At 40.6% G+C, this 25,789-nt stretch overlaps 1 protein-coding gene across 1 annotated transcript; it reads right to left on the bottom strand.

The window, feature by feature from the left end:
- Positions 1-268: 268 nt before the first annotated feature.
- On the bottom strand, positions 269-25,723 carry TMEM165 (transmembrane protein 165). The gene is made up of 6 exons (XM_067736059.1): positions 25,260-25,723; positions 14,040-14,265; positions 5,876-6,051; positions 5,139-5,321; positions 1,276-1,381; positions 269-547 (listed from the first exon to the last, which is right to left on the bottom strand). Exons 1-6 carry the CDS (start codon positions 25,464-25,466, stop codon positions 471-473), a joined length of 975 nt encoding a protein of 324 aa, XP_067592160.1. The 5' UTR covers positions 25,467-25,723; the 3' UTR covers positions 269-470.
- Positions 25,724-25,789: the final 66 nt, after the last annotated feature.

Raw genomic sequence — 25,789 nt, 5'->3', positions numbered from 1 at the left:
AATGTTTTAAAAGATAGCTAGATGATAGAAATTAATTCATTCTTTCCCCCAGGAAAAATTTTAAGGTAAACAAACGTCGTAAAACACCTCAGTTATTCAGGACAAAACTCATAGTCCTTGCAAAGGGGTCAGTGCTGAAAGAGAATCAAGTGGCAGGCCCCCTGCCGAACAATGGCTCTCTATATACTACCCTCACCTCGCCCCGGCCAAGAAAAGGAGACCATATTCACATAATTAAGCTGGAGAAAAGAAAAAATCCACACTTAGATATCAGTTGTTTTTTTTTTTTTAAAAATCCATTTCGCAAATAGAATCAGTGATTATTTCTCTTGGACATAATACTTCATTAAATGGGTCAAACTCACAAATCAATGCTACAAAATACAGTATTTTCCATCACTTTTAGTTATAATATACACTATGTACATAGTTCACCTATCTTAGACTAAATATAAATGAACAGTATCATGTTAAAAACCAGAATCAGGACTTATAAATAGTGCAGAAAACGCAAATGCCAAAAATACGATGCCTCCTATGATTGTCACTGTAAGAGAACAGAAAAAAATTTAAGGCAAAATTCCTCTAAATAAGCCCTGATGTTGCCTATTAGTCTTCTAATCTAGTAAACTAACATTAAAAACAAATTAGGAATACCTGAACAAATTAGAAACACTTCAACCTCATTTCCACAGCAAAATACTTAACATGCCCGACTGTGAGCAGTTAAGAATCAGTTTATTTTCCAGCACTCTTTTACTAACAGAATTATTAAATTGAAACAGTGCTGACAAGCAACAATAGAACTATAACTCATCTTAAAAGCCAATTATATAAGAGAATTTTCAACAACTTCTGACCACCAAAGAGACTATTTTTATTCCATCTTTAACATCTATCAGCTACGTAGGAAATTTTCAGCTGAATCAGTAAATATGGTCTCCATCTATGATTGCCAATCCCGAAGACACATTTTCAAAGCTAAAAAGTTCTCGTATTTCCACAGGGTTGTTTCACTGACTTAAATATGTTGACAGAAAGCTACTATGAATCCAGTAATGCTTTGAGATGGTTCTGTATTTTACTAACACCTCCAAGTGAAAAACAGTCCATGTTTGCCACAGCAGAGCCAGTACGTTGGACCTCTAAGAGATTATCGTAGCAAAGACCAAGTCTGCTTCAGAAGAAACACGTTCTCTTTTCTAACCTCAGTGATTCTAAAAGTTAAAATAAATGGAATTTTCTTTCTAATTAAAAAAAGAAAAAAAGACTTACCAGTTCTGACAGAGATTTTTTGTGCTATCATTCTTCCTCCAATTACTGCCAGTCCAGTGCAGAGGCAGTGTCCCACTGTTCCACCCACTGCTACGCCATAGGGGTCCTGGAAACATACCATTAATTTAAAACCAAGGTTGAAACTGCTACCTGAGAAAGATAACTATCAAGCAATGAAAACAGAGGTCAGTAACAACAACAAAAAAAGCATAAAACAATTCTATGAATTAGCTGTTTAATTTATGAAAAGTGTCATGGCTGCTTGAAAGAATATGTTCCATTTATACCTAGGACTAGAGATAAAAGAAGAATAAACTCAAATCAATGTAGATCAAAGTAACCTAATTCAACCTTTCAGCAGTTGTTGAACTTACTTCACAGGCACTATTTAGCTCTTAAGTGACAAGTGCCAAGGAGACGTACCCTAGACACCTCTTCCCTCAGGCAGTATTTGATACTGTCTAGAAACTACATAAGAGCGTAGCCTCACTGTACTTCCTAAGAACAGAGACCCTGCCTCTCAGTCTCCACTGTGTCCCAGTGCTTTACCTCAGTGTCAGGACACAGTATTCATTCAGTAAACACCTGCCACCAAAGCAAACTGGAGGCACTCAGATTGGGAAGACCAGTGAAAGTTTTCCAGAAAAGACAGCCCTGAAGCACAAGCGGAAGCACCTGACCTGGCAGCAGGCCAGCAGCAAGAGGCAGCTGCGGAGCACTTGAGTGTTTCTAGAGAGAACCAGTGAGTCACGAGAGGAGGAGTCCCATCAAGGAGGGGGCTGGGTCATGAAGGACCTGTACAAGCTTAGAGTTCAGACTTTTTAAGACACTGGTTTTTATCTGGGGAGTGACAGACAGGTTATGCTTTAAAAGTCGAGTCTAGAGAGTGCACTGGAGGGGAAGAAGACTGAAGGCAAAGTGATCAATCGAGAGGCTACAGCAATAGCCCTGGGAAGAGACAGTGCTGGCCTGGATTGGCATGGGAGACTAGGCAGAGAAAAGCAGACAGATTCGAGAGAAACTGAGGCACTACTGATATACCTTAGTGGTAAGTGAATGATAGGAAATGAAAAAAATCAGGCCTGACACTTGAGTTCCTCACCCATAATTCTCTAGATGAATTATGGCAATACCAATGTGATTTAAAAGGTAGAGGAAGCAAGGGAGAAAGGGTTTGTGGCTGCCAACAAAGGAGTTAAAAGTAGAGAAGTTCAAGAATCAGTTGAGTTCAATGGAGAAGAAGTGATGGGACTGAACATCATAACCCCAGGAGAGAATGTAGGAAAGCGCTGACGATACGATCATGAGGAAAGCAACACTGAAGAGCTGACAGGGGAAGAGGAGCCCAAGGGAGACTGAACAGGTGGCCAAGCAATTAGCCTCCCAAGATGACCACGGCAAGCCCCATTGGTGGCTGCAGTGAACTTAAAGCACCAAATCAACCGGTGAGTCAGAAACTAGAGCCCAGTGGGTTTAGTAAGTAAGGGAGTAGAGCCAACTCCTGTTCCCATCACAGCCAAGCCCTCTGAAACTGAGGGAAGTGGGGGAGGAAAAGGCTTATATTTGGAAGAGAAGCAGAATTGAGGAAGGGGTAAAACTTTTTTAGATGAGAAAAACTTGTGCATATGCTCGCAAAATTGGGCTGGAAGAAAGGCCAAGATTTAAGCTGTAAGTGGGAGCACTGGGGGCTGGAATCCAGAATACAGGTGGGAAAGGACCCACTGTGATGGGTGGCAGTGAAGAAACAATGACCTCTGCTTTCTTCTGTGAAGTGGCAGGAGGCCTGTTTGCTGGGGTGGGCAGTGTGTGTGTGGACTGGGGAAATGGAGAGAGCTGGAAACTGTCTGTGAGGAATGGAAGAGTGGGACCACATTTCCTAAATTCTGTTATAACCTCTAAAACTAATATCCCAGAAGATGGTTTCATTCTATTTGAAAGTGACACTTGAAAAATCACTGGATTTAAATAAAATTAAATGGTTCCTTTAATACAGCATTTTTCAGAGTCTTTGGTATTTTGTATACTCCATCTTCAAAACAAAAAAACCAGGATATATTATTTGCCAAATCTATTTGACCCTGGAAACTTTTTCCTCAATTTTTTTTTTTTTTTTTTTTTGCTTAGTACCCATTAACATCTCAAAGGATACTAGGATTCTGTGACATCCAAACTGAGAACACTGAATTCTACTGGGAGCAGAAATGAAGTTCAGACTAAAATGGACTGGACTAGACTACTGCATGGGTTATACAAAAAAGTTACCAAAAAAAATTAGGAAGATTAAAGTAACAAAGACAACTGCATCTGTGCTCATGAAGAGCCCATTGCATGTGCCCGTGGTGCTGCAGTGTGGAAGGTGGCTGACACTGAGTGCTCCCCACAGTGGGGACCCTATGTGCATCACTTTGTTTCAGCTCAGAGCCACCCTGGATGTAGACGCTGCAGTGATGTGCTCGCATGGCCAGAGACTCAACCCCAGGCCACAGGTGCCGCACTGCTGGCAGGGAGCAGACCCTGGGGGCTCAGGGAGTCTCGAGCCTGTCCCAAGTCGCTCGTGCCGCTTAGACGACAGTATTAAGAAAAATGCAATGATTCTGCCGTCACGACAGCTCACATGGCAGAACCAACCGCCACAGAATGATCACTTGCTTTCAAGTCCCAATTCTGACAATCTGAGTGCCAATAAAAAAGGCTGGAGACCAAGAAAAATATAGGTCAAAGCCATTAAAATGACATTTTAAAAGAAAGCTTATGTTTAAATACGGGACTCAAATGAAAAATCGAGTTCCTTTTTTTCCGCATTTTTGAGGCTTCTCTGACAAAACAGCCCATCCTCAACTATCTTAGCCCTGGCTTTCAACTCTTGTTTTATATTTTGAACTGCAGCCTATGTTGAGGAACTTGTTCTTTTTATGGTAGATATTTCCTAGGAGTTAAAAATAAATTCAAATCAAGCTTGCTATCTAAACATCTTACCAACTGATTAAAAACAATGTAATCTCATAGATATAAAAATATAAGAAACAGCATTAGTTAAGATCAAGAAGAGCTGAAAAGCAGCAGCAGCCTTCCATCCCACAACCGTCTCTTCAGGAGACCTCAATCAGTGTGAACAATAACAGACACCTCATGTAAAACTTTACTCCCCTCAAAAGAAATGAGGGTTAAACACTTTCTCAACAAACAGTTATCTTTTACAGAGTGGCATCTGACAACTATGAAGAAGATACAGCAGAAAAGCCTAGAAGGCAGACAGCCTCGGCTCTAGTCCTCATCCCTGCTACCAACTAGCTTCTGTCCCCGGACAAGTCACCCAGCCTCTCTGGGCCTCAGGATCTTATCTGTAGAACAAAGGCTAGAACGAGATAATCTGAAGTCTCTTCTGGCTTAACATCCTAGGACTGAGTAACCTGGGGCTAAGACTTAACAACTTTTCTAAGTAACCTCTGCAACACTCAAATTAGTTTTTTAGCACAAGGAACAGAAGCAGCCAAAGATATCTACTTTCAAGGCATTAGGTATTTATTGCCAAATTGGCCTTCAATAATAATATACCATTTATGTTCTCAACATAAAGTATACAAAGGAAGTTTCTGAGAAAAGAAAAAACTAAGCCAAAACAACTGCCACACCATCATTTTGGCAAAATTGAAGGGAAGAGGAGTCAAAAGAGAGTAATCTGACCGGCTGTAGAAACTGGGAGAAGGTCAGTTTTAAAGAGCGGTGGCGTAATTAGATCTAAAACAGTCTAGCATATGAAGTCATCCCTTGACCCACCCTGACTCTGTCCCATGACCTCTGGAGCAAAGTAACATTAGTTATGCTTAGTTTTAATACAGAAGCAGTCTCCAAGTACCACTCACCTCTCTAGCTGCCAAAACAATTGTAGTTAGTTGAGAGCGATCACCCCATTCTGCTAAGAATGTTAATGTAAGAGCTTGAACAAAGATGGGTGAAATAAAATGCAGCCACTTTTTCTGAGGTATTGTTGTGCTTGTACCCGTTTCAACATCTCCTGGTCCATTTAAGAGTTTGGTTCGTTGAAACTAAATTTCAAAAAAAAAAAGACATTAATTCTAGGAACCAAGTCAATAGAGCACAAAATTACTTAATCTTTCTTTTAAACAGTGTTTAAATTCCATGGGAATATGCTCTGAGAAACCAAAGTTATGTGACCCCAAACTTCTCTTTTGAACCACTGGTCTCACATAGCAACAAATGCTATATTCTCAATTCTTCCATTTCTTCCCAATGAAATAAACAATATTAACTGATCACTCATTATCCTAGATGCTGTGGAAGGAAACAGGTAAAATTATAAACTGCAGTTCCTGTTTTTCAGGAGCTTATAGTCAGTCTAATTAAGGAACTTGATTACAGGTGTTCAGTATTCATCCCTGAGTCCTTTCTCTACCACAATCACACTAACCCAGTCCTATCACAGCCAGATGTAAGAACGGAAACTAAACAAAATAAGCTATTTCTGTGTAGCCCACACACATCACAGATATGGATGACTATTGGAAAACCTCTGGATAGTGTTTACTCTTAATAGTTGAGTGCCTTTTTGGTCCAGATGTTTAACAGTGCTCTGACTTACTTCTTCATCTTTTTTCTTTAATTCTGCTTGAACTTCTTCTAGCTCCTCTTGACCTTCATCTGGACTCATCTTTAAGCCTTCCCGAAGCATTCTAATGCCAAAAATGGCAAATAACGCAGTTGAAACATAGTATGTATACACCCTGGGGATGACTGTGGTGGCATAGCCAAACAGAACTGCAAGGAAGTGCAACAGTGTATTGGTTAATTCGCACATTATACACCAACCAAAGAAACAGTTAACTTCAGAAGTCATCATTTACCACTGTTTTAAAGGGAAAATGGTTCACATGAGAAGCTCAGCTATTACGTAATAACCCTAAACTCCACTTCTTTTCCTCCACCAATATCGAACCCTTAGCTCTAGCCAATGACTCATCACAGCTTAGCAAGCAATCAGTGGTGCAGGTTGAGGTGGCAGGGCTTGCACACGTCTCTCTCATGAGATGATCATCTCCTCTTCAGACACCCGCCAGGGGCTGGCTCGCCACAGGTCATGCAGGGCACAGAACTTTAGTTGGGAGGTTAACTTTGATGCCCTCTATGGATCCCATGATCTAACAACCTGGAAGCTATGCCACTGCCCTATGTGATATTTCTTCATCACAAATTTTTAAATTACAAACTTCTGTAGTGAAGAATCACGGCAAGATACTCATGTGGCATTATTCAAACTCTGCAACTATTTAAAAATAAGTATATCTTATGAAAGAAAACTAATAATTCCATATCTATACATATACACATACATATATATCCATACAAACTCACATATATGTAACATAACAAACTTACTCAGTACTATGCTTTCCTATCATCAAGTACAGAGGGACAATTGTATAAATTATACAAAAAAACTATACTTGGAACTATCGATATATCAAGAACCTAAATCCTACCTGTGAAACACATTCACATTGGTAATATGAAGTTAGTAATTAAAAACTATGGAAGGGCCAGAGGGTATTTGCATATATATAACAAATGCAATTACTCTTTGCTTCACCAGCTCTTTTTATAAAGTGGGCACAACACTTACAAAACTGCCTGAACATCAAAAATATAACTGCATAGATAAAGCATTCCTTGCTTCATTATATTACAAAATGAAAAAGACTTTAAAATCATGTTTAGAAATGTAAACCTATGCTTATGTGCATATCTGTATCCAAGTTACATAGGTACGTGTGTATATGTACCCGCACACACACACATAATACAGACATATATTTTCTAGTTCCGTCCACTGAGAAGGCCAAGAAGCCAAGACATCTCAATGACAATGAGCCAACTTTGCACCCAGATCTTGATTTCTAATACATTCCCCACTAAAAGGCTCCTCAGAGAAATGGCTAATTCTAGGACTGGGCAGAGCAGGTACAAGACGAGCCTGCACTATCCTGTTATACTAGAAAGTAAGGAAGAACAAAAACACATAATAGCATGTCACAAGGACACAGGAGTCAGGCTGGAGGGGCTCCTAGCCGTCACATCTGGGACAATTTAAGGAACAATATAGTTAAGTAATTAATTATAAACCACTGAAAAAAAGGAGTTCATGAATTTATATTGATAATAAACATACAAACCAATGGGAGGTGGGGTGAGCTCTTTATCTTAGAGTAGCATGCCAGGGCCCACTGGTAAACGTGGATGGGGTACTGGAATTAGCCATCATTTTGCAAGCGTCGAGGTGAAGTTCAGATCATGTAAGAGTCATCAACTGACGCTAAACTATGGGGAACAGGGTATTTGTATTGTCTTAAAGTGTCTCCCTAAAGATTACATATTAATTGCAAGGGAAGAAGAAAAACAGTATACAAAGAGAAATCCTTACAGGGTGATCAAAATTAACATCGTCAGTGAGGGACAAATGGGCATCATGTGCTACCAGATGTGATACTCTTTTAAGAGGGACATGCATCACCTATACAGTGTTCTAGTCAAGAATGCATAACCTCAATCTAGTCATGAGGAAACATCACACAAACACAAAATGAGGAACAGCCCGTTAAAGGGGAGGGGGATGTATCTTAGAAAAATATTATAGAATACATAAGAAAAAACTACAGAAATATTTCAGATTAAAAGACTGAAAAGAACTTAATGTACCACCTGACCTAGACTAGATTCTCTACAGGAAAGAAAAAAGTGCTAGAGAGAATATTTTAGATCAACTGACAAAATTAAAATATGGATGATAGAGTAATGTATCAACGTCTATAAAGATACGTGTCTATGTACTTTATTTCTCTATAGATACATAAACTGTGTGTATATGTACATATATACTAGAGATATATAAATTATATGCGTATACACATAATTTTATTCAGATATAAAGGGATAGGACACAAATGCTAAAGCAAATTGGTAAAATGTTAACAACAGGTGAATCTGGATAAAAGGTATATAGGTGTTCTTATACTATTTTATTTTTGCAACTTTGTAAATTTAAAATATTTTCCATAAAAGGTTTTTAAATTTTTAAAAAGCGACGTAGCAAACCTTTTAAAATCTCCTAAATTTGGCTTTCCTTTTACCTTCAGATAATCTAAAAGAACTATTTACTGACACAATCCCATGTTTTCTGCCTTGACATCTCCATAGAGAGAAAAAAACGATCTGGCACTATAACCTTGTTCTTCTTCCCCTGGTTGCTGTCCCTCAATTTCCTCATTTCTTGGAAGTCTTTCCTCAGACACTCGAGTACTTTGGTTCTGTGAACAAGGAGAGGTTATTTCTCTTTAAGCAAGTGATTTGCATCAAGTCAGAAATCACTGATTTACAAGTAATTAAACTGAAAACACTTGGCATAAGAACATTAGTGTGAGGGGAAAAAATGGCCCAAGGATAAAACTGTGGGGAATATCAATATTTATGGTACAGTTTTTTTTTTTTTCTCAGAGGGATAAGACTATAACTCAAAGCAGGGGGCATCTTAGAAGCCAAGAGAATAAAAGGATGAGAATGCCCATGAATGTGGCCTGAGGGGCTCATTAAAATGAAAATTGAACTCTGTAATAACGAAAGCTGATTACTGAAGCCTTTAAAACACAGACTTTCCGGGGGACACGGATGAACAGTTTGTGAAAGAATCTATTTGCAGAAGTTCAACTTCCATGGGTACTTTTCCCTAAAACTCATCTGCCTGAAAACATGCTTGTAGCTGAAGAGTTGTGCGGGTTCTCCTTTCTCACGTCCCTTCTTCACAGCTGCCCTCTGCTCACTCTACAAAGATGCCTTTCGCCCAGCACCTACGGTGCGTTTCCCACAGTATGGAAAGATATCCTAGGGCACCAAAGAGAGGGTCTGAAATACTGGTATCCCCAGTCGAGGCATCATAAACCAGAGACGGGGCTTTGGGTCTTCCCTGTCTTATACAAGTTTCCTATAAGGCCACGGCATTAGAAATAATGGCATTTTAGGCACCGGAAATAATGGTCATGGACGAGAAACAGGGTATTTGGACCTCAGTAGGAATACTTTTTACTTAGAAATTGTGCTTCCTTCATCCTCCAACCAGGGAGATGCTTTTCCCTAAGGCAAAGAGAGCATCAGAAAAGATACTAAATCCCAGTGGCTTATTTCCCCAGGCAGCTCACACTGAGCTGGGTTCCAGGCCCAATCTGGCCAGCCAACCATTTTAGAATTAGAATTCTAAACAGCTAGTTGCCATGGGGACATATATCATGTTTATTAAATTCAAAAACCAAGTAAATGTCTTCTGACAGAAAATAAGCCTGACTTAGATGGTTCACTGTGGAGCAACTGCCATGGCAATTAGGCAGTGTGGCAGACATCTTCCGTAAATTGAATGAGCTAAATCTGTGGCTCCAAGGCTCCAGGAAAATAGATTTTAAACATGTGATCTGATACAATTTTTAAGATGAAATCATTTATTGGTGAAAGTACGCTGAAATTAAAAATATTTCAATGTTCTCAACCATTTCTAAATATATCCAATTAAACAGGGAATTGGGTTGGCCAGAAAGTTTGTTTGGGCTTTTCCCCAAGATGTTACAGAAAAATCCAAATGAACTTTTTGGCCAACCCAATACTTCTAAGTAAAAGACTAAACATGTATAAGAACAGTCATTTGATGAATTTCAGAAAAACACTTTTTGGTATACTCGATGGTTTCCAACTCTCTGCTTCTAACAAAATTGACAGAAGACCTTATTAAGTTGTCAGTTGGTAAATCATTTAAAATCTCCTGATGATAGACCAGTATGTGATTTTAAGCGTATATATAACCCAGGAGTTCAATGAACTGAGTGACATGGCTATAACAAAATTCCTTCCTGTCTACTTACGTGAATAAAATTTCTCCGCTCTTATATCTATTTTTTTTTTTAGAAAGACCAGAATTGACTCTAAACCTAGCTTCATTCTAGCAATAATTATCATCCATGGACATATAAACTAATTTTAAAAGAACAGTTCTATCATCTCATTAAGAGATGCATTTCCAACTTTTAAAAAATGTTTACTTAAATTTGTGATATATTTTGCTTTGATCAACTGTATGCTAGTAATCAAACTGTATGCTAGTAACTATAACTCAAGCGATAAATGTTAACATTTAGAGACTTAACAAAGGAAATTTTCACCATCTTCTAAAGTTCAATTTAAATGCGTATTTTTGCTGCAGATAAATGACAATGTGATCCATAAAAGATTTTCAAGCAAAAAACTTATCGTTAGAGTAAAACTGTATGAGGAAAGTAAATGAAAGTAAGAATTAACGGAGGAAAAAGAACAATGTAAATTTCCAGATGTTAAAGCAGAGTTTACTCATGTTTTTTTAAAGGAATGATGGTGGCAGTGATGGTAAGTATCAAATTGCTAATGGTATTTAGATTCCATTAGGTGTATTTTACAAGAACAGGCCAAGTAGGCCCGAGCCCTGGGACAGCTGGTGCAGGCCCACCCTGGCTGAGTCGGGAAGGAAATCAATGTTGACTTACAGCTGCTCCTACCTCCCCGCTGATCGCTCTCCTTCCTCTCAGGCCTTCTTCCAAATCTGCCCTGGGTTTCTCTATAGTCACTCCTCCTAAGGAACAAACTCACAAAAACTGAGAAGTTACCTCTCTTGACGGCTTTGAATTTTAGTGAGAAATTTTGAAAACAGCCAAAGACAAGAATGCCTGATGGAGGCTGTTCAGACATCGAAGCTCTCTTCAGGGTGGGACGGGGCAGGAGGAGACGCCTCTCACAGCCTCCGCACTACTGGCTGCCCATGCCCCTTCCACCACGCATGACTGGCCACAGACCCAACACTTTTCTAGGCACACAGGTGGTTCTAAACAAGTACTTGTTGAATTAATTGGCCATTTTTGTAAATCATGTGAAAACATCCAAATGAATGGTTCAGTTGTGCCCTGGGCACAGGTGAACCATACCTAGACGCAAAGCCTCTTTATGATAAGGGGGAAGAGAACTAACCGTTACAGAACTAACCATCCTATACAACTTGCTTGTTTTACTTCATTTAATCTTTCTTACAATTCTGTAAGGATTGTTACTATCAGTATCCTGAGTTTACAGCAGACAAAGATTCTCCAGGAGCTTAAATAACTTAGAAAGTCATAATGGAGTAAAAATATAGTTATTTCCCAGTGACTTTTAAGCTTCAAACCTTTTCCCAATAAAATTTTAATTAGCAAACAGATGACAGTAAATTGTTCTCAGAGGAAGGATTGGGGGCCCATAGCCACCCTGACTGTGCAGCCTCCAGCCCTCATCCACCTCCCCCTGCAGAACCTCTTACCCTGAAGAAAATCATTAGAAACCCCTGGATTCAGAGACAGACACAGCCTTTGAATCCCAGCTCCACTGCCTGTGAGCCATGAGTGCATAGTACATCTCTGCTTTCCGTTTGTCCATCTGTAGCAGGACAAAGGGTTGTCCCGAAGCGGGCCTGAAGCATCATGCACACAGATGGTACTCAGCAAATGGCAGCCGTGTGACCTGCTCCTGTCTGCATGATGAGCAAGCAGTAGAGGCTAGATTCAGCCCCAGGCTCAAGACGTCAGGTCTCGTGCCTTTCCTGCCCCCCACCCCCCAGCAGCTCCACGCTCCTAAATAGAACATAGAAAAAGGGCTCAGGACCCAAAGGCAAGCCAGTTTAGGAGCGAATCTGGAATGCTAACAAGAAAGAAATAACACTGGCAAACGGAAATTTTGCAAAGGAAAGCACTGGCTCCACGCTTACAGACTGCTGAAATTCCCCCGGAACTGAACTCAACCATCTAGGCGGAATGGGTACAGTGTGACCAGGCTGATGGGGAAAAAAATGGGGTCAACAGATTTGACCGGGGAAGCAGTGTTTAACCTATCTCGAAAGACTGTGTTTAAAATGTATGATGTCTGAAATTTCTTTTTTAATCAGTTTGCAAATGCAATATAAATTTAAATATTGTGTAACAAATGTTAAAACACTTATAAGACAAACATAAAAAAAAAGAATACCAACTATAACAATTCTACACAATATACCAAAAATTAGATCTTTGAAACTCCTTGAACTTAACGATGAAAAGTGAGAGGGGGTATAGTTTTTCAAAATTATTTTAGAGATATACAAGGAAGAGGTTTGAAGACCACTGATACAGCCCATTCCTTCAAATAGTCCAGGTGAGAGGAGCTGTCAGTACCAGCAGCCAGAGGGAGGTGGGCCAAGGGTCAGGACGAAAGAGACCAGCCCCACTCACCGCTGAGGGAGGGGAGCTAAACCCATAGAAGAGGGGGGGGAACGCATGGAGCCAGGTTCTGAGGAGGGAATGGGTGGAGAGAGGACAGCCTTCTACTTTATCCTCAAAGCTGGAAGTTTCAAAACTAAAATTCTCTGATATTATTCAAACTCATTCCAAACAAGTGACTTCACCATTTACAACCTGCTCCACTATTTCCTAGAATCAAAATTTGCTTTTGAAGAGAAAATTTCTGTGTGTGAAATATGAATAATGCTAATATCCAAATGTGAAAAGTAGTCAATTTTTTTATTCAATAAAATACTCATTATAGTAGGTTTAAAAAGACAAACTTTAACAAGCATCCAGAAATAGAACCTGTCCTGTACTTTAAGAACTGTGTTTCAGGAGAAATCTAAGGCATGCTGAAAGAGAGGAGTGAATGACTGAGCACCTGAAATATAAGATCTCATTTTAATACAAACTGCAACCCTGTGAGGCAGCTAGATACTATCTCCAGTTTACAGATGGGGAACTGAAACTCAAAGTGGTTAAGTAACTTACCATTAAGTTAATACACAGCAGAATGAGACTCCAATCCAAGTCTGGCTCTAAGGGGAAAACTCGCTATTTTCCATCCAACTACATGGCTCAAGGTAGCTTTTGAATCAGAGACTAAACTATGTTTAATTATGTAGTGTTAAGTTTACTTTCTCCTGGTCTTAATTCTTTGAAAAATTGAAGCCTATATAATAGTAACTCAAATAGTAATACAAACCGGGAATCTAAGAATGTTTCATTCCCTACTGTTGGGGTAAGAGGTTAAGAATAGCTTAACAGAACACAATACTGTGAACATTACCCCTCACTACTGATTACCAAATGCCCTCCAACAGAAAATACACAATTCTCTGTGGTTGCTTGCTTCCTGTTTCTAAGATATCAGATATAAATTTCTCTGGACTTAAAAAGGAAAAAGAAAAAAAAGCAAGGATAGCCATAGCAAAAGCAAGGATCAAAAAACTAGTGAATAAATGAGGAGCATGTATCTTGACTGTGAATAGCTAAAAATTTAATTTCAGGGCTTCCCTGGTGGCACAGTGGTTGAGAGTCCGCCTGCCGATGCAGGGGACACAGGTTCGTGCCCTGGTCCAGGATGATCGCCCATGCTGCAGAGCAGCTGGGCCCATGAGCCATGGCCGCTGAGCCTGCGCGTCCAGAGCCTGTGCTCCGCGACGGGAGAGGCCACAGCAGTGAGAGGCCCATGTACCGTGGGAAAAAAAAAAAAAAAATTTAATTTCAGAAGTGCAATATCGTTTTTAGGAATTTATGTACTGTAAACATTTTCTGCTTACTAAGTTCTGAAACATGAACCAAATTCCAATATAACTAGTTGAATGATTCAGTGACTTAATACCACCATGCTTTCTCTTTAATTCAATAAACTCATTAGGAGGAAAAAGCACTCACCTGATAAGCACGTCATTAGGCCCAAGGCAAGCATAGCACCAGCCAACACTGTCAAACGATTATAGCGCATTGCCATGATGGCTGCTATAAAAAATGTCTTATCACCCAGTTCAGATACAATGATAACTGATATGGCAGCCACAAATGCATGGATAAATCCCAGATTAGTTTGGGTAGCTGGATCTTCTTTATTGGTATGAACTGGAGCAGCTGGTGTAAATCCTTTCTGAAATTAAAAAAAAATACATATTTATCAGCTACTTTTTTGAAAAAAGTCATTATTTTAAATTATTTTATTTTGTATGTGAATTAAGATTGTTTTTCTGTCATGGTCATTAGACTTATTTACTGTCTAATCACTTTGAAAGCCATTAGCAATGACAGAAGCCTCTGATGGATGCCTGCTACAATGGAAATCCAAGTACAAGTCTACAAAACAATTTAAAAAAAAAAAAGTAGAGACCAGCTATATCCACACATCAAAATTACCTTGTTTTCTAAGTGTGAGTTGAGATTTAGTTCTTAGCTATGTCTCATTCAAATTTTTATTCATAACTTGTGTGTAAGACCCAAGGTATGCTTATCAAACATTTAACAGGAAGCTGAGAGAAATTTCATGAACACTTACGAGAACAAAGTAGGATCCGGAAAGCTCTCAACAGGCTAGAAGAAGAGTTGCCTCTAGCTAAGATGAGATCTAATATAGCTGGATATATGGTTGGTCCTACACTAAAAATATCCTAGGCTGAAATGTGGCCTAATAAAAAAGATAAGCCAGAGTCTCAGCTGGTGTTAAGGTCATTCCGAGTTGAAAATGTGACAAAGCTCCAAAAAGGCAGCAAGCACTTTAAGCACTTTAAAGAGTTAGTGACAAGCCCACCTTCTGTGCTGCATAGCCCTCACCCAAAGTTCTGTACTGGCTCTGAGGCACCACATTTTAAGAAGGCACTGCCCTCTGAAGATTACTGCAGACAAAAGAGACTCTAAAGCCAGGGACTGGCAAGCAACAGCTAAGAGTAAATCCAGCTGAGAATGATTTTTACGTTTTTTAAGGGTTTGCAAAAAAAAAGAAAAAGAGAAAGAGGGAGGGAGGGAGGGAAAGGGATGGAGGGAAGTAGGAAAAGAAAATTATGCAACAGAGACCTTAAGTAGCCTGCAAACACGTGGCCCAAACCTAAAGTATTTATAATCTGGCCCAAGACAAAAGAAAGTTTGCCAACTCAGTCTCTAAAACAATCACATAAGGGACCAGGAAGGACTGGGTGCCTATGTTCCAATAATTGAGAAAGTCTGATGAAAGTCTATATGGTCCCAAGAGATAGAACTAAAAAGTTATAGGTGGCATGGCAGGTTGTAGCTTAACACACACAAAAGATTTCTACTCCACAGGAGCCCCCAGAGGCTGAAATGGACTTCTAGAGAGTGTAGCAAATTCCCCCCTCAACGTGAGAGTTCCAGAGAAGAGAAGCACCACCTACAGAAAGTGTGCTCATCAGAGGTTCTCAACCAGGGCGATTTTGTCTCCCAGGGGACTTTTGGCAAAGTCCGGAGACATTTTTTTGTCACAGCTGAAGGGAAACTAATGGCATCTAGTGGGTGGAGGCGAGAACTGCTGCTACGGACAGGACATAATGCGTAGGACAGCTCCTCACAACAAAACATTATCTAATCCAAAATATCACTAGTTCCTAGGGGGAAAGACCCTGGACTAAAGGAATCACTTCTAAAGGCCTCTTCCAATCTTAATTGCCTATCTTTAATTAATTTTTAAAGCCTATGAATCTCTAGAAACCTGAGGGGTAAAAAAGAAAAAGAAACCCAAGAATGTATGTGATTTTGGACAGAGTATAAAAAGTACTTTTATTCACAAAGGCTCCAGTCAGAGATAAGAATAAAATCCTAAAGTTTTAAGTGTGCATGTCATTCCTTAACACATGACATAAACTTGACTCCCAAATTCCACGGTAAAGATCAGAAAACTTTAAGCATTACTCAGACTAGACCTCTGAGCTAAAAATTGGGGAAATTTAACAATTTAGAAAATACTTGGTGTGAGGGCTAAATCAAAAGGGCAGCCTCAGAAGCTAGCTCTTGATTAAGCAAGTACCATTTTAAGGGATTTTAGCTTTCTCTCCATTATCATTTTAATTCCAACTATGCTGATCTTCTTGTCTCTTCCAATACCCTATGAGCATTAAGCATCATAAAAAATATAAGCATTTTCATTTAGCTTTCACTAATGCAACATTTTCCTCTTGGAAATACCTTTTGAATGAAAAAGTTTCATTGCAAAATATTTAGGACCTGAAATCCAAGAAAATTTTTTAGGAATAAATATTCCTAAAACATTTATTTACAACCAATTAGCTGCAAGCTCAAACAGAAAATGTTTACTTTTAAAAACAAACAATAATGATCAAAACCACAAATTCTCATTGTTTTATAATTCGCAGCTATAAAACCGTGGCCACATTACTTAGCCTCTCTGTTCCTCTGTGAAATGATGAGAATAAAACTTGCCTTGCAAGCACAAAGCAAAACAAAACTACATATTCTTAAAACCTTTCTATATACAAAGCACAAGAAAAATTAACTTACAGTTTTTGTTATATATTGAGCTCGTCCTGGATAGCCAAAATCAGTGTTAAACAGCCACCAACCATGGTGTGATAAGAATTTAAAACAAAAGTACCAGGGTATTATGAAGATAGAAGATTTAAAAAACTTGAAGTGTTAATAAATAGGGGCAGAAAATGATCAATTACCATTCATTCATTTGTTGTCAATCAATTGCCCAAGTGATTACTGTGTACAAGGATCATCTCCTTTTTCTAATTCACCTTCAGAGTGACAGAATGTACTGGTTTAATAGGTGGGCTCTGGAATCAGACTTCCAGGGTTCATAGCCAAGGTATTACTGGTTACTGTATGACCCTGTGCCAGTAAGTTTACCTCCCTGTGACTCAAGTTACATCTCTAAGATGAGGGGTACCTATACCTTACAAGGTTGTTGTGAGGATTAAATGAATTACTACACATAAAGCCCCTAGGATGGTGCCTAATATACAGTAAGCACTCAGTTACAGTCAGTTATTATAGCACACCACAACGTGACCAGTTGAATCTTCCTAAAACTAATTTCATCATGACCTTCTTATGCCTAGAACATAAAATGCAAATACTTAATTCTGGTAACTGTCCAACATGTCCCATCTAATCACATACCAATTCCCAAAGTGAACCTTGGTGAACCTCCCTAATGAAGGATGAGCCAGAGCAGCACTGTCCAACAGAAAATAATGCAAGCCACATAATGAATTTTTAAAATTTCTAAGGGGGGCTTCCCTGGTGGCACAGTGGTTAAGAATCCGCATGCCAATGCAGGGGACGTGGGTTCGATCCCTGGTCCGGGAAGATCCCACATGCTGCAGAACAGCTAAGCCCTGGCACCACAACTACTGAGCCTGTGCTCTAGAGCCCGCGAGCCACAACTACTGAGCCCGCGAGCCACAACTATTGAAGCCCACGTGCCTAGAGCCCGTGCTCTGGAACAAGAGAAGCCACCACAATGAGAAGCCCTCACAACGAAGAGTAGCCCCCGCTCACCGCAACTAGAGAAAGCCTGCGCGTAGCAACGAAGACCCAACACAGCCCAAAATAAATTAATTAATTTTAAAAAAAATTAAAAATAAAACAAAATTTCTAGGGAATTCCCTAGCAGTCCAGTGGAGTTAGGACTCCATGCTTCCACTCCAAGGGGCACGGGTTCGATCCTGGTTGGGGAACTGGGATCCTGCAAGCTGCGCAGTGCAGCCCGAAACAGTAAAATAAAATAAAATTTCTAGTAGCCAGATATTAAAAAGTAAAAACAGATAAAATTACTTTTAATATTATTTAATTTAACCCAATATATCCAAAATACTACTCTAGGAATATTTTTCAAATGACTAATGAGATATCAGTATTTAACCCTCTTTTTTTGTTCTTACCAAATCTTTAAACACCGGTGTGTATCTACTCACTGCACACATCTCTTGCACATCTCAGTTTGGACCTGCCACATCTTTTCAAGTGCTTAAAAACTGCCACATGGCTCATGGCTGTAGTGCTGGGCAGTGTGGCTCAAGAACACTTCAAGTTTTGGGGTAACACAAGCCTTCAGTCACGCAGTCCTGCTTCCCTTCCTACCTTCCTATCATTATGCCCCTATTCATCCACATTCCTCAAGCCCCAACTTATGTAGAGCCTCTTGAGCAAGCCGTACCTCAACAACTCCAGCCCCTTAAGGATCCCACTTCCCTCAAACTGCAGGCATACTGTGGGCAATGAGTCATAGCAAGTACATGACTGGAACAAAGTTTGAGGTAGGAACACTCAGGGAGTTAACCGTTTTGTCCTAGAAATGCGTATAAATGTAATGTTATCATATGTAATAATTAAGAGACATAAATAACTAAATGTCCATCCATAAGGAACTGGTTAAATAAATAGTAGCTCCATATACTGGAATATTACGGGGCTAAAAATAAGAACGTTTTATATACACTAATAAAAAAATCACTAGGACATTTTTAAGTTGAAAAAAGTACATCTTATGTACATAGTTACTGTATGTATGTTATGGGGTGGTGAGTTAGGGAGGTATATAAAGTATATACACAGTTGCTAATGAACCGGAAATCTCAGGACACAGTAACAGTGGCCAGGGAAGGAACCAGGATGACTAGAACAGGTGTTGGCAAACTTTTACTTAAAGGGCCAAATATTTAACCTCATGGACCGTAAAGTTTCTTTGGTATACCCAACTCTGAGGCTACACCCTGAGATCAGCCATAGGTAACACTTAAACGAATGGCCTGGCTCTATTCCAACAAAACTTTATTTACAAAAATAGGCAGTCAGTGGTAAACTACAGTTTGCTGACCCCAGTCAGTGGTAAACTACAGTTTGCTGACCCCTGAGCTAGAATACAAGAGGAGGTGACACACTTCTCATTCTACATTTTTCTGTACCTTTTGGATTTTTCACCATGCACATGATTAAAGACACCTATTGTGCACCACTTCAAAAATCTCTTGACCCAATCTCTTACTCCAGCTAGGGAGGACCAATTCCTTGCAGGCTGTAACTAGCTTTAGGCAGATCCAACCAGAAAGTAAGCGCGGTGCACATACTTACTCACTACACTACCCAGAAGCATACAGGAGTTAACCCCTGTGGGGCAACCTTTGACCAATGCGGAGGAATCGATTCTGAGGTTCATTACATTAGGCTCCCAGAAAGTCGCTGCAGGATTCATACTAGTCACTCGTGGAGTGGCTAACTTCAAAATGCATCAGGTACATGCATTCTCCTTCTGCCCTGGACTGACAATTTGAGAAAATACAGGCTTTATTCTGATAACAGGGAGTAAACCACCAGATGAATGGTTGGGGTAAGATAAGAAAGATAAACTGGGCTCGGACCGAAAAGCCTGTATGTTTATGGACCAGCTTAGAGGCAAGCAAGAAGCCCTTTCAAGTTTCTGAGTAGAAGACACAAATGTAATTAAGGCACTGTGACTAACAGATCGGTACAGAAAGTAGAGAATATAGAGAATACAGGCCACTGGACCAATTAATTAGAAGTAGGAGGTCTGCTGCACAAGACCAATGTTGAAGACAAAATAAAGGAAAACATTCTGCACATGATGAAAAAGAAAAATTAACAGAATTTTTTAAAGGCAAAGAATCAAAGATGCTATTCATATTCCCATAAGGTATACGGAAAAGAGGAATAAAAATAAGGGGTTTGGTTTCACACATGTTCAATTTGAGGATAAAAAGCATTTCAAATAAAGCTTTCCAAGAAGTCATCAGAAATGAAAACCTGAGTTTAGGCCAGCACAGCCTCAAGGTATGTATTTGGTTGCTGGCAACCTGAATTTATCAGCTAGTCTTGCAAAGGCAGAGATTACATTGAAAAAATGAACCTTAGACAATGTCTATATTTAAGGAAGGTGTGGAGGGGGGAAAAAAAAGAGAAAACAAAATTGTCTTTGATATTTAGAGGCACAGGCAGGAGAACACCACAGATGGTTCAAGTTAGGGGCAATCACCATTTCACTGAGCTGCTAACTAAAGGCCAGGGATTTCCATGTACATTGTTTTGATACTCAAAACCTTAAAGCTGTTATCCCAACTTAACACAAAAGGAGAAGCTGAGAACCAATAGAGTTACACCATTTCCTCAAGTTCATACAAACCAAGATACATCAGGAGTCTTAAAAAAGTGGATAGATAATAGCGTCAAACAGGAACTGAAAAAGAGCCCTGGATTTAGCAATTAAGTAGGTTACAGGTATCCTTCAAAAATGAAATTTCAATGTAAAGACATGGGCTGATGCCAGATAACAGAAGACTAAAGCAATGTGGAAAAGCAGCTAATTCCCTAGTTAAAAATTTCATTTACAAAACTGAAGAACAGAAACTAATGCAGCCAAGTAGAGTTAAGTCATTGGCCTTTTTTTTTCCCTCCAAACAGGAGAAACCTGTGGGCATGTGTAAGCAGATAGAAAGGAACCAAAGAAAAGGAGAGAATAAAGATACTGTAGGGAAAGTACTGGAGGTCAGAGGAGAATGGGCACATGGACAGAAAGAAATATGGAAAGGGTGATCGTTTTGTCCAATTCAGAAGAAAGGCAGAAAGTACTGGCATAGAAGCAAATATATAGATTAGTAAAGGACAGTCACATGCAGCAGTGACTATATTTCCAATTTTGGCATTCCACTAGTCAGTTACACAGTGTTAAAGTAATGAAACACAGTGTTTTCCTTAGTACAAATACCACCCTTTCAGTAATTTAATTTGGGTCTGAAACTCAGATCATTTAATTTGATCTGAAACCCAAATTATTTACATCCTGATAGCAGGGTCAACAACTTATAATTAGAAAACAAAACCAAAAAACTTACTGAATAAAACTCTTTAAGTTAAAATTAGTTCCAAATTGAAAAATTGTTAAAAAGCTCCCTCATTTAGAGAGTATCCTTTTATTCTTTCATTTTCTTCAGGAGATGAAAATAACAATTAACAATGAAAAAATAATTCCTATTCTAGTTCCAGGGCTCAAATGAACACATACGTGACTGTAATGAAATTGATACAGATACCTGCATCAGAATCATCTACACGTGATGAACTAGAGAAGATGAAGATGCTTTCTTTGGAACAAAAGCTAGAGCCTGCTACCAAGAAAAAGACTGATGTCCCTGCAAAAACAAAGTCCCTCAACAAAAGTTACCACCCAAGAGGTAAGATTATTTGAAGATAAAGAAGTCACAGGAAAACGCTTAGAACTGTCTCAGAACTGTCTCCTTGCCATTACTTTATTATATGAAGTCAGAAAAACCTTTCAGAAATTGGAAAAATGTGCACAAAAATACACGTGTAACTTAAACAATGACACCATGGATAATCTTGGTTTTAAAAGACTGCATTAATATAAACAAATAGGGCTTCCCTGGTGGCGCAGTGGTTGAGAGTCCACCTGCCGATGCAGGGAACACAGGTTTGTGCCCCGGTCCGGGAAGATCCCACATGCCGCGGAGCGGCTGGGCCCATGTGCCATGGCCACTGAGCCTGCGCGACTGGAGCCTGTGCTCCACAACGGGAGAGGCCACAACAGTGAGAGGCCCGCGTACACACACACACACACACACACACACACAAAAGGAAATAAAATTATATTTTATTATAAATTTTCACTATCACCTTTTATTTGTGGATGTTTGACTTTTTTTCCCATACATTTATTTTATTTATTTATTTTTGGCTGGGTTGGGTCTTCATTGCTGTGCGCCGGCTTCCTCTAGTTGCGGTGAGCAGGGGCTACCCTTCCTGCAGTGTGCAGGCTTCTCATTGTGGAGCACGGACTCTAGGCACAAAGGCTTCAGTAGTTGTGGCACACGGGCTCAGTAGATGTGGCTCACAGGCTCTAGGCGCGTGGCTTCAGCAGTTGTGGCTCACGGGCTCTAGAGCGCAGGCTCAGTAGTTGTGGCGCCCGGGCTTAGCTGCTCCGCGGCATGTGGGATCTTCCCAGACCAGGGCTCGAACCCGTGTCCCCCTGCATTGACAGGCGGATTCTTAACCACTGAGCCACCAGGGAAGCCCTAGCTTGTTGTTTTTTAAATAATATTTTTATGAATGTTACTGTTAATTCATATTAGAATAATATATTTAACAATTACATTTTTCTAAATACATTTTTATTTTAATGAATCTTTAAACAGCTTTGTTTTTATGAATGTTACTGTTTCATAACGTATTTATAAATTTTGACATTTGAAATGTATTAAGTGTATTTAATTTCACTGATTTTTTTTTTAATGAATTGCTTTGACAGCAGAACACCAACAAATAAATGCAGTAACATCATGATCGTTTCATTCTGACACAGCAATCATGAGTAAGACAAGGGTCTTCACACCCTTGGCATCAGTCTTAGCTGTAAGGAGGCTAGAATTGGGAGTTTGGACTGGATGGAGCAGGACTGCAACTTAATGAAAATGGAAGAAAGTTTAAAATATTGTGTGGAAGGCCTTGGTGTTAGAAGATAATAGACAAAAGAAATGCCAAGAAACGGTAAAGCAGAAATACAGTAAGGAGAATGTGTACGGGGTTGAGTGACAGGCTTCTGTGGCTTTATCAACAGTGCTTCACAACCAGAGCAGTCCTTCACTGGCCCTTCCAGAATACGCAGCAAATTATAAATTACCTCTGTTAAATCTAGCTGATTTCCCCCAACTAAAGGGACTTAATGCTTCTTGTACTACATACTCTGCCCAAGGAAGGATAAGAAAAAAAACTGAGTATGTCACTAGAAGTAAACTGCATAAACGAAAGGATCTCAGTAATCTTGCTTTAAAGCACCCTGTAAGATACAACTACAGGGCTTCCCTGGTGGCGCAGTGGTTAAAAGTCCGCCTGCCGATGCAGGGGATGCAGGTTCGTGCCCCAGTCTGGGAAGATCCCACATGCCGCGGAGCAGCTGGGCCCGTGAGCCATGGTCGCTGAGCCTGCGCGTCCGGAGACTGTGCTCCGCAACGGGAGAGGCCACAACAGTGAGAGGCCCGCGTACCGCAAAAAAAAAAAAAAAAAAAGATACAACTACGTTTTTATAATACATCTTATATTTGAAAGCTTACCAATACATTTTTTCCTCTCCATTTTCATAAGTCCACACTCACACAGTGGCATGAAAGCATATATTTAAACATCCTACCCTTTTAAAGATCTGCTCCATGCAGTTGCAAAGCAAAACAGTTGAAACTTTCGGATATGCAGTGATGCTGAATCCTTGCTTACGTGGCTATTAAACTGAACTCTGGCCATATTTTACTTCTGCCAAGTGGACCAAAAAAAAAGCAAATGATACTTACGTTACATAGCTTAGAAAATATGTGAAAGGAAAATCTCTTCCAATATACTATAATACCATAGAGGGAAAAAGACACTGAGCCATAACAAAAAGTTATGTGAAAATATAATTAAAACAAAATAATTAGATTCCACTACAATACAGAACAAAGAGAGTAAATTCCTATCTAAGAAGAACCACAGAGAATATATCAAAATAGTAAAGACAAAAATCATACTATCTTGTGCCTGTCCCTTCCCTTCACACCCCCAGTTTTAAAGACAAGCATCCTTAAGACACTTAAATATGGTCACTGGATACTGCTGCCTTTTTTTTTTACACGACTATATTTCTCCTAGCTGTCTAAAAAGGTATCGATAAGCATACCTACCATTATTTGTATCTCAAAAACCACTATATGACTAAAACTTTAATGCAAGGCCTGGAAAGTTACACAACCCAAAATATTTACCACTTTAAAATAAACTTCTGATAGTGAGTTAAGTGGCAGAAAGCTAAATGATGAACACTAAGAATGAATTTCATGAATCACCATTTCAGTTCAATTTCAGAAGTGGAAATGGTGAGCCGGGTCAGCTGAGCACACAAGTTACAGGCAGGAGAGAGAAATAACTTTTTGCCCGGAAATTTTAGGGAAGTCTTCATGGAGAGGAGATATCTGCTGGTTCTTGAAGGGTGGGAAAGGCTCTGATCAGTAGGCTTCAAGCTCACTAAAGCCCTTTTATTTAGAGGCCTTTTGTTGGAGAGACTAGCAACAGAGCACATGGCATGTCTTGGATTTGAGTACAGCATATGATTGCGCAAGGGAGTGAGGACTAAAAAGTCTAGAGAGGTTGACTGGAGCCGGATCACCAAAATACCTGAACATCTTGCTGAAGAGGCTGGACTGAAATCATTATGCCGGGAAACTCACTAAAGATTTCTGAGAAGGAAAATGGAATTCAATGTTTAGGAAGATTAGTTACCTGGGAACATGCTGAAGGTAGCCTGGGGTGGAAACGGGAGGGTTGAGTGCCAAATGGTCCCCTACTTGAAGACACTACAGAGGGCCTGGATTCAGGAATTCAAATTGGAAACGAGGAGAAAGCCCAGGACCCATACTGGGACTAAATTTAAAAACGCTGCTGAGATTTTGAACACTAGTGACTGATTCTATTAACATAAATTAAGATGTTAATTAATATCTACTTAGTGAAGGCCAAAATGCAGGATTCTGGTACACTTATAAATTTAGTCTTGGCATCCCACACCGCTGCAGCACTCCTTACTGTCAAAGACTGACTGTTCCTCTGCATTCCTAAGGCTACTTCCTGCAAGCCAGAGCACGTTTTCAAAAAAGTGAGAGTCACGCTTCGTTATCCATATACACTTGGCAAAAATCACAAGTCGTGCAAAGCTGAATTTGGTAAACAATTTGGGATAGTCTGTTTCAACAATGAAATGGCCCATGTTATTATTCTCAGAGAATACGAAAAGCCTCCCAGCTGCCCTCCGTTAAAAACTTTCTACTTGGGATGAGTATTTCCATCTCTCTAGAATACATCTGATCAACAAGACGCCCATTCCTCAGCAGCATCTTTATCCTCCCGAGCTAAAGGTTTACAGTTGGACTCCCAGCTCTGCTCTCCCCTCCCCTCCCCCCATAAGGAGCCGGGCGAGGCCAGGCCCGACCCGGGAAAAGCGCACTCCTCGGTCTTCCACCCCAGGGAGCCGGGGCCGGGCTCCCCTCCCCCCGCTGGCAGCCTGCGTCAAGGGCGGCGCTCCGGCGGCGGCGAGCCTGGTACCCCGCCCGTCCTGCTCACCTCGGCCCGGGCCGGCTCGGGGCCCTGCACGGCCGCGGGCTGCTGCTGCAGCTGCTGGGCAGGCGCCGGAGGTTCCTTGTTCCGGTGGCTGAGGTCTTCGTCGGGTACGGCCCGGACCCCGGCCGGGGCCCACAGCAGCGGAAACAGCAGGAGCAGAAGCAGCCGGGGCGCAGATGCGCGGCCGCTACCCCGGGCCGCCGCCGCCATCCCGCCCGCCGAGACAGCCGCGCACGGGCGCCTCAAGAGGAAGTGCGGGCGACTGGAAGCCTCGACCCCGAGCCGTCCCCGGGCGCGTCCCCCACGCCTAGCCGCCACCTTTCAGGGAGGAGCCTGCAGCATGCGGGAAGTGGCCAGGGCGGACGTGAAGCTTAGGTCAGGCCGGCGACCGTGGCCGGGAACTCGCACTCTCCTCGCCCACGGTGGCCACACGACTCTGCGAACTGTCCCAGCGCAGCCCGGCCCAATTCCTCCGGGCTCCGCCCCTGACTATGATGGCCTCCCATTGGCCCGGCGTCCGCCTCGGCGTCGTG

Source organism: Pseudorca crassidens, chromosome 4 (assembly GCF_039906515.1).
Source record: "Pseudorca crassidens isolate mPseCra1 chromosome 4, mPseCra1.hap1, whole genome shotgun sequence".
In the NCBI taxonomy this organism is placed as follows: Eukaryota; Metazoa; Chordata; class Mammalia; order Artiodactyla; family Delphinidae; genus Pseudorca; species Pseudorca crassidens.
The sequence above is the reverse complement of the archived record's forward strand: the minus strand, read 5'-3'. Positions and strand labels throughout refer to the sequence as shown.